General features: G+C 34.1%; 1 protein-coding gene across 1 annotated transcript; it reads right to left on the bottom strand.

Moving 5' to 3' along the window:
* Positions 1 to 508: 508 nt before the first annotated feature.
* LOC123699584 (rho GTPase-activating protein 11A-like) lies at positions 509 to 4,401 on the bottom strand. The gene is made up of 8 exons (XM_045646568.1): positions 4,200 to 4,401; positions 3,946 to 4,128; positions 3,640 to 3,870; positions 3,341 to 3,481; positions 2,962 to 3,082; positions 2,618 to 2,774; positions 2,452 to 2,508; positions 509 to 2,171 (listed from the first exon to the last, which is right to left on the bottom strand). The coding sequence occupies exons 1-8, from the start codon at positions 4,311 to 4,313 to the stop codon at positions 623 to 625; spliced, it is 2,553 nt and encodes an 850-aa protein (XP_045502524.1). The 5' UTR covers positions 4,314 to 4,401; the 3' UTR covers positions 509 to 622.
* Between the last annotated feature and the right edge of the window lie 5,531 nt (positions 4,402 to 9,932).

Below are 9,932 nucleotides of genomic sequence, written 5' to 3'. Positions count from 1 at the left end.
ACATCAATGTTTCACAAGCATCAAAAAGACCCTTGTACTCAAATATCGATTTTTACTCTGCCGACGATAAAAACAGAAGTGATAAAATAATACCTAAAATCAATACCTACCAAACACATACCAAATGAAATTTTATATACCTACCTACTTACTTTAATTAAAAAGGAAATTGTAAATGCTGATTAATGTTTGATGTAAATAAAGCCTTTTGTTATATTTCAATCAGATATAGATTACATAAAACTGAACGATTTGGGTTTATTTTTTTCGAGCTAGTTCAGCTACAATCTGCTTATCCTCGAAAGTTTTCAAAAGATGAATGGACAGCCGACAGACGTTTATTTTTCTTTCGTGCAAGAAAATCAACCTTATCTCATTTCTATTGTACGTATATAGAAATTGGGTAAGATATAGATGATATAGATTAGTCTTAGGCTTTTGCCCGACTATCGACCAGCTTTTGTAGAAAAGCGATACCGGAAGGTGCAATATAAATAAAAAGTCAAAGTATGTTTTCAGTTTTAATAATAATAATTAGCCTTATATACAAGTGATTAATAAATTTCTATTACATCGTAATTTGAATGCATTATTTGTTAAATACAGAAACTTAAAATAGATATTATAAATTCTGATTAACTGGTCTATGAAGTTTCTGTCTAGGAGATCGTCTTTTTGGGGATGTGTGAACAGCCTTTATTGGTGTATTATATTTTTTCATTTCGCTATAGGTAGAAGGTGTTCGAAGACTGCGTGGATTGCACAAGGGCTTTTTTAAGGCTGGTAAATTTGGTGTTTTAATACCATTAGATTGTGGCGACACTACCCTTTTGATTGGCGGCGTCGTTTTCCTGTTTGATCTTGAAATTAATACTTCTTTGGGGTTATAGGTATTGTATGGCCTTTGATGCAGATTAGTTACTGTCTCTTTATTCTTACTATTGTGAAACACCATTCGAGAATCCAGGTTATCGAGGCTCTCTGATTTTGTTGGCGCCACTGAATGTACATTTTTCTGATTTTTAACTTGATATTGAGCTCTCGGTTTTCGAGCGAAAGCTTGATTTTGCATTTTTTCACTTTTCTCCGAAGACTTATCGGAACTTGTTTCGAAAAGTTTTGCTTTTGCTAAAACTGCGCCTGCGTTTTGTTTCCGTAATTTATTAACAGAGGGCCTCCCAGAATGGCTGTTACTATCGAGTTCTCCAGTTTTATCCATAAAGAATGCTGCAGCGCTTCTCCATTTATGCTGTGAAGGTACTGGACTTTCTTTAAATGCTTTATTTAATTGATTCTGTCTAGGATTTTTTGGTTTCTCGCAGGAACTTAATGTATTATTTACGGAGCTATCAGAACTATTGTTAACGGTGACATTTAAAGATCTTCGTGGTAACATACATCTAGTTTTTGTTGTTATTCTTTCTGAACCATAATCGGGCGCTAAGCTTATTCTTTTACGCATATGATATTTTTGACTTGAATCTGATGCATTATGGATAGAGTTTTCAGATAAAGAACCATCCCATTCACTCGACTGATCATTATTCATATTATTTGGTTTTGCAGTACTTGTTCGTTCCCTACGTGATACTCCAATGTATGGATAAAATCTATCCATAATTTGACTAGCTTGATGCGTTGATGCATTCCATGATTTGTGGCGAACTATTTTCGTTAAGTTCTCTTTAGATCGACGTCTTATCGAACCAATTTTTCTAGCGCTGGGCGAACGAATAATTTTCGCTTCTTCTTTAGGCCTGATTTTCAGTTCTTTACTTAAGCGTCGAGCTAAATGTTCAGACCCTGGACAATTTAACATTGCCACTTCCTCTAAAGTTTGTTCGTACTTATTTTGAACTTGTTGCAATGGTTGTACTCTAGGTATAACGTCTGTGAATTCTCTCGAAAGTCTGTTCTCTATGGCTGATACTCTGCTCTTTATTTCCTCATACTCCTGTTTTGATATTCGTACGTAATCTTTATCGGATTGTTTTTCTGACGAAAGATCTATTGTATCATGGGCACTGAACAAATGCTCTGAAGATGTTAATATGTCTTCACTGCTTAGACTAGTTTCGGAATTTTTATGTGACTCGAAATCAGAGTTCCTGTTTGGTGTACTTCTTACATCTATCATACTCAGTCGAAGTCGTTTTCGTTCTGTTACACCCCTGAAAATAAAATTTTGAAATAAACAAACATTCGCTTTTAAGATTTTATTAAAAACGCCCGCGTAGTCAAAGGAAAACCTGCATAATACCCGTTCCCCAGCGATTTTCGGGATAAAAACTATCCTATGTGTTAATCCCAATTACCCTGTATGTGTACCAAATTTCATGAAAGGCCAAATTTCAGTTTATGCGTGAAGGAATAACAAACAAACAAAAATAAAAACTTTCGCATTTATAATATTAGTAGAATTTATAGAAGAACTATACTTCTAATACTTACATTTTCATTGGAGTAAATGATAACTCTTTTTGGGGAAGGCCTGATTTTATTTCTTTCCTAGAAAGAAAATTAACTTTTAAAACATCTATCCAACAAGCAAGACGATTTCAATGATTATTTTTCAACAAATAATATCAAACCATTTGTATAAATATTGTTAACTTACTTTGTTTTTACAGAAAGTCCCTCGGCTGTATCAAATTTTCGTTTAGCAGCAGATTTACTAAGAACCGGAGTTTTGTCGTGAGTCTTGTCGTACTCACGTACCGTAGCTGGTGTATTCACGTTACCAGATACCATTTTACGTAGACCACTTAACATGCCTGAAATAATAAAATTATAAACATCACTAATTAGTTGTAATAAAAGTTTCGGTGTAAGAGCGGAAACTTATACATATGTAATACATAACTATTGTATATCCTGTTCTTACTTAATAATCTCAATTTTCTTAATGCAAACATGAAAAAATAGAAATAAAATTCTGACTAATAAAAATCATATACTCACGATTGAGTGAACCACTTCTTCTTTTCTTTCTTCTTGATTGGTGTACATCTGTGTCATCATCCAGTTGTGTCATTAGATCTTCAGTGAGGAGTCCAATGTGTTGTGAGTTTTCAATAAAGATCTAAAAGGAAATGTACAAAATATACCTACTCCTTTTCTTTATTCAATCTTATTTAATCATAAATGTTATCCAGGAAGATATAACAATTACATAAATAATATTTTTTATTATTATTTGATTGTCTAAACACATTTTAGAAGAATATGTCGGAACACAATCAGCCAAGAAACTTCGGTTGCATACCTTTGGCATAGTGTACAACACTAAAATAGTTTACTTGTAAACTACAACAAAAAAGTAATAAATATACACACAAACCTTAACAAGGGCCACATGGTGTTCAAGTCTCTGTGCAGTGGCGGCAGCAGGAAGAGGCATGATACTGGGGGCTAATACTATCGCCAGGTTTGAGGAATCCATTAGGTTATCTTTGTGCCTTGACGCAATGAATCTGAGCAACTGTAGATAAGTGGTAAATCATTCTGATTAAATTTAAATAATTTTTAATGTTCATTTATATAGAATAAATATTTATAGAGTATACCAAAATAGTGCACAACACAAACTTCCCCCATTTTGGGTAATTATTTAGTGTTTATACATATTAGAATTATTACCTCCATTATATAATGCAACAAGTGCACATGCAGCACTGGCAACAACAATAATGTGTGTAAAATTGACTTCAATCCATCACCTCCAGCTGTAACTCTACATCTTAATAACAAGTCTTGTACTTCAGCACTTATGAGAGGTTCAGGTAAACAACGCAAATACAGCTTCAATACACTTGCTACATCAATAGGATGGTGGCCCTCAGACACGCAACCTCCCGCATCGAGGAGGCGCTGAAAATAGTAAAATATCTTCGTAAATAAAACAATATTTAGTACAAATAAAGGACTTTTCGTCTGTGAACTTACCTTTATATCTTTTTGACGTGTTTGAGAGCCGGCTTTACGAAACAAACCTTCAACATGAGCATTAGCCCGCAGCACAGAAGACATTTCACTCACAACAATTGGAATACTGAGAGTACTCCCACAACAAATAACACTACATGATGGCACCTTCATCAATGGTGCTCCAAATACAGTTTTATGATCCTGAAACCACAATACAAATAGTAATAACTTCAAACAAAATATAAACTTGTCACAAAAAACCGCCCACTAACTTTGACATTTTTTAGGATAATCTTCTTTAGACGGTGTTTTAATCCAGCTTTCTTCAATTCTCCAACAATTATTGACTGCAGCTTTCCATGATTAATTCCATCTGATATCAACATTGCTTTTATTTATTCTTAATAATTCATTTGACAATATAAATATCCAATCTCCGAAGTTCGACAATAATTTCAGATTTCAAATTCAAGAATTTCGTTACGAATATTTGTTGCCAGAATAAAATAAAATTATTTTTATTTTTATTATGGTAGCACCGTAACTCTTTTTTTCATTTTAGTTACAAGGTTTTTGGGACGTAAAATAGGTAAAGGATAGGATAAATATGTAGGATAGGTAGGTAAGGAAAAATGCTTGGACTATTTTTACAAATCTCTTAATCTTTCTTCCCATGAATCACAGAAGTATTTAAATAGCTTAAAAAACGCCTTTGTTTATTTTGGCTTATCTTCGAAATCCCTAGGTACGCAATTACGCATACGGCACGACGCGACAGGGAACGGCCTCTCTTCGAGACCACGATCTTACCTCATACCGCATTTTAATAATAATAATAATAAGGGCGTAGGGATGTGACGACCCCATCGCCCACGGTTGGAATATCTATTGTCTACGTGACAGTAGATATTCCACCCGTGCAATCAGTCAACCCGCAGGACACCTTGTGGCGGGGTGTCGGGGAGTAGCGACCCCGCGGGAACCGAGTGCTCCCGGGGGAGGCCCCTGTCTTCATCTCCGGCTTGCCTTCACCGGCCGGTCGGAGTGAAGCCTGACGAGGACAGGACCCCCACCTCTGGCTTGCCTTAACCGGCCGGCCAGAGTGGAGTCGCGAGAGCTTTTAGCTCGAAGGGTGGATGCGAAGTGTAAGTGGCGAGTGGGCACGTGATGCTGGACCCTCAGGGAGCGCGTGATCGTAGTTTAAAGTCCAAGGACGCCTCTCAACCCTTAGCTGCTCACAATATGTTGCCCCCTTGTCGCACTATTGCAGCGACTTATTTCGGGGGCCCATACAGTGAGAGGGCGAGTCACCACCTGCCAACATATTTTTACTTTCTTTTAGTAGAAAGGCAGGTGCCATAGTTTCCCATAGTCCCCAGTACCAGTCCATTTAGCATCCCAATACATAGCCCAATTATTAAATTTCCATACCCTGCAATAGTCCTACATCGGCCGCGGACTGCCTAGGGCTGTATTTCTATAGTGCAGTCATGGGCAGGCTGCGGCTGGTGTCCCACAACACATTAAAAGTCTCGAAAGGGCCTCTGCGTGTTGGATCCGTGTCCCCACGTAAGCCTTCCAAAGATCCGGGTACCGTCCTTCTGGTGGTACCCGAGTATTATGGAGAAGAGAAACATAATAATAAACACATTTATTGTCAGAATCATAAAGTGATTACAAAAATTGATTTACAAAGGAAAAACAAATAAAAGAAAAATAATAAGAAGCTTATTCCTAAGAAGAAGTAGGCAATGTGGCAGTGAGTGACCTGACATTGGTATTTTGACATTGGTATTCAATTTAAAGTAAGAAGAACCGATACTGTTGGTAAATTAATGTAAATGCTGATAGCTCTGATTATTAACCGACTTCAAAAAAAAGGAGGAGGTTATCAATTCGGCCGGTATATATATTTTTTTTTTATGTATGTACACCGATTACTCCGAGGTTTCTGAACCGATTTACGTGATTCTTTTTTTGTTCGATGCGGGATAGTGTCGAATTGGTAGTTTTTATTTTATAAGCATTTTTGTCTGTAGGTATTTGTAAATTTTGCAAGTGCAAGTTTGAAGTCGGTTGTTTTTAACGCAGTTATCACTTGTTTATAATTAGATTATTGAAAAAAAAATTCTATTTTATATAGTAAAAATTTAAGGTTTTCAAGAAATACATATCCCATCCAAGATTCCACCTTGGTGAGAAAAATTTACTTATATTTTTAATCAAAATAAACAAAACATATGAAATGTTTTTATTTTTTATGAAAGACCATAAAATGAGCTACAGTTCTTCAATTTACAATAACACAAAATTGTTCATAGATTTTTAGATATTTGATTGATGCAAAATATCCCTAGACTTTATTGATGTGTGTATTTCTTGGTGTATTTACTTGCCCATTAATTGAGGTAGTTCTTATAAATAATATATTAATTCTGGCTAATACAGTATTTTACAACATACTGGCGGTCCGCCCCGGCTTCGCCCGTGGTACCTCTAATTATGTTTACGTTTTTTAAAGTGAAACTGTGGTGAAACTTTTATTACATCGTCTCAAACTTTTTAGAAAGAAAGAAAGAAAGAAGAAAGAAAGTCTTTCTTTCTTCTTTCTTTCTTCTTTCTCTTCTTTCTTTCAAACTTTTTGGTCTGTGTAGCGCACAGATTAGGTATTAGTTACTACTGTAGAGTGTAGTATTGGTAGTACTGTAGTACTTGCATGTCGCGTGACGCACGATACGTACGATAATTATCGTACAAATACGATAATTTTTAATTAAATATTGTCTATAGTCTGAAAAAAAAATGTTGTGTGGTTTTATGAAACCACGGTAAAAGTGAAACTGTTCGAACGGTTCCGAACACTGCTTTGTGTAGCGCATGTCGCGTGCCGAGTAGGTATACCTACTCGGCAGCCGCGATACACGCGACATGCGCTACACAGACCAAAAAGTTTGAGACGATGTAATAAAAGTTTCACTTTAAAAAGTTTCACTTTTACCGTGGTTTCATAAAACCACACAACATTTTTTTTCATAAGGACCACAATAAGGACTATCCTCGTACTTTAAGGAATATCTACTGAATAGATTCCACAGCGCATGCGATGACAGAATTTTTATTAAGGAATTTTTTACACCTTGGGTTACATTATTGCATTTTTGATAAGGATCTCTATTTTTTTTGAAAATGCAATATAGCCTATGTTGCTCAGTGAAGATGCAGCTTTAGAGCGTTTTCACATTGTCCGGTCCGATATCGGATATCGGAAGCCGATAGCCGATATCCGATATCGGACACAATTTGCCCTTTCACATTATCCGATAATATCGTCCAGATATCATGAGTGTTGCCAGAAACTGGAAAAGTAGATATATGGAGAATTAAAAAAAACAGTGGATGCATTTATGTTACAAAAAATAAACTTTATTTTAAATAAAATAAATAGTAATAAATAAACTATGTTTTTCAAACCGGTTTAATCTGCTGACTGCGGAGTTTGGATTTGTACCCTCTGCAGAGTCAGAATCTAGTTTCAATATTCAATTTCATTGTGAGGCTTGTTTTTTTTATATGCTGTTTTTCTTTTTTTAATAATAGAACATGTTGTGTGGTCGTAGTGAATTTTAGAACTTTTTTATATTAAATCATGTACGACTGTTATAGGTCTACCAGAATCTGATGGCATATTTATATTTAAGAAATATAAGATTTTCATGTGGCAACTTATTTGACAACTATCAAAATGGTTGTCAAATTATTTGTCTTTTTTGCAGTTGATGAATAATTTTTAGGATTTTGCCTAAAAATTCTTCGAAAATGTCGAAAAAGCCGCTGCGATCACAAGCAAGAGGTGTTGTTTATAATGTGTATAAAAAAACATTCGATGAAGAAGGGTCAAACACATCACAATTTTCAATTTTGAAGATTTTATTGGTAAATTGGACTTACCCGTTTTGATACTTTAAATTAAAAAAGATTATAATATTTAGGTAACTATAATATTGTTTGTTGATTAGAATATAATTTTATGAAAACTTATTAAAGGAGTTTCCAATACGGCTATTCGTCAAATCCAAGCTGTCCAAGTCAATTTTATAATGTGTGTATAAGTTAATACTTACGAAAATAAACATAGTTTTATTTTATTTTATAAAAAATTATAAGCAGTTATGATCTACATTAACATTATATCGATATTTTCACATGGCATACTGGTAATGAATATACAAATATAGGTATGTGTAAATAATAATATGTATTACCTGTATAAAAGTAATATGTATAATTGTATATTATACATGTAAGTATGTACCTTTAAAATATTACGTGGATATCTCATTATTAAGTACAACCGGTTGTCTGGAAGAAATCGCTATTTAGCGATAAGGCCGCCGTTTGTTACAATGTATCCTAGTTTAAGTCTCAATTTGTAAATTGTAAGAACAATAAAGTATGAATAAATAAATAAGTACAGTATTGTCCACTTATGTAATGTGACTAATGATATTGAGGACAAAATAAAAAATAAGCAGTATCAAGATCGTTCAGTCCATTTTCCCCAGGGTTGCACACTCAAAATTTTGATTTCCCTAATTGCCATCAGATTCTGGTTTACCTATATGTTCATAAACAAAATAAAATAAAATTCAACTCAGTATTAAAGCGACGAAACTGGCAAATATAAATTCAAATTACATTTACAAATGTAGGTGCTGTTATTACAATTTTACATTGCTAATAATAATATATATATTATACCTATAAATAATAGGTAGAATGTACATCATTCTACCTATTATCTGGGTGTGCAAATATTAAACGAAATAAATTAAACTAAACTAATTCTTCGTTGTCACAGATTCCGCAATGTAATAAATTCTTGAATGTCATAAAATTGTTTCTCCATTAACTATTTCGTCAGTTTCTTCTAAAATATGTCATACTATTTTTGTTGATATAATGTACATGTTGGAAAGTGCAGTATATTTTGATACCTCGTTAACATAATATGCAAATTTACTTTTCCTTTCTTAAAATATTCTGGAGTATTTAACAAATATTATAACTACCACTTTCTTTCCAAGCTAGTACCTATTTGAAAAATCAGTAGATCACCCGAAAAATCATAAGGTCTAGCAACACTGGTCATCATGGCAAACTATAATAAAAAAAAATATTTGTTGTATTTATTATATTTGAGACGTAAAAAAAGATATAGATATTTTTGTTTACTTCAGTTCAGCAAATTGCCGTATATTATAGGACGGTATTAAAATAGCTCCCGTAAAAATAGTATTTTTAATGCCTTTAAATACTTAAATGAATGTTTTCTTAATAAAAAGGTTTAAAGTAAATGAAAGGATTTTTTTTTTACATTTAGCGCCTAGAAATGACTGAAAATACACAAACTAGTGCTTTTTTTGCTGTTGGTATACTACCTTTTCGAAAATTGAGTTGGTAACACTGAACATTATCGTCCGATAGTTCACGGGAATATCGGTGTTGGCTCCGATATCCGATATCGGACCGGACAATGTGAAAGACAGGTACCTAAATCATACATTTTACTTACCTCCGATATCGGATATCGGCTATCGGCGCCCGATATCCGATATCGGACCGGACAATGTGAAAACGCTCTTATAATGGTGAAAGAATTTTTGAAATCGGTCCAGTAGTTTTTGCGTGAAAACCACAGGTGAAAACACATACATACATACATAATTACAAACCTTTCCTCTTTATAATATTAGTATAGATGAAAAAATTGTCCAAGTATTTGAGTTTTCTTTTTTGTAAAAAGAAGATTTATGTGTTTATGTTACATAGAATGGATTTTTACAGATGTATTGTTTCCACCCATTTTGCAACCATTCGTTGCATTAAAAAATGTACTGAGCCGGCACCTACACTCTGGGGTCCTCAGCTGTGGTCTGTGCAGTCTGACATTACTGACATCTACTGTCTACACATCATCTTTTTGACATGGTTTATGTTTATGGTTT

Source organism: Colias croceus, chromosome 18 (assembly GCF_905220415.1).
Source record: "Colias croceus chromosome 18, ilColCroc2.1".
Lineage (NCBI taxonomy): Eukaryota > Metazoa > Arthropoda > Insecta > Lepidoptera > Pieridae > Colias > Colias croceus.
The sequence above is the reverse complement of the archived record's forward strand: the minus strand, read 5'-3'. Positions and strand labels throughout refer to the sequence as shown.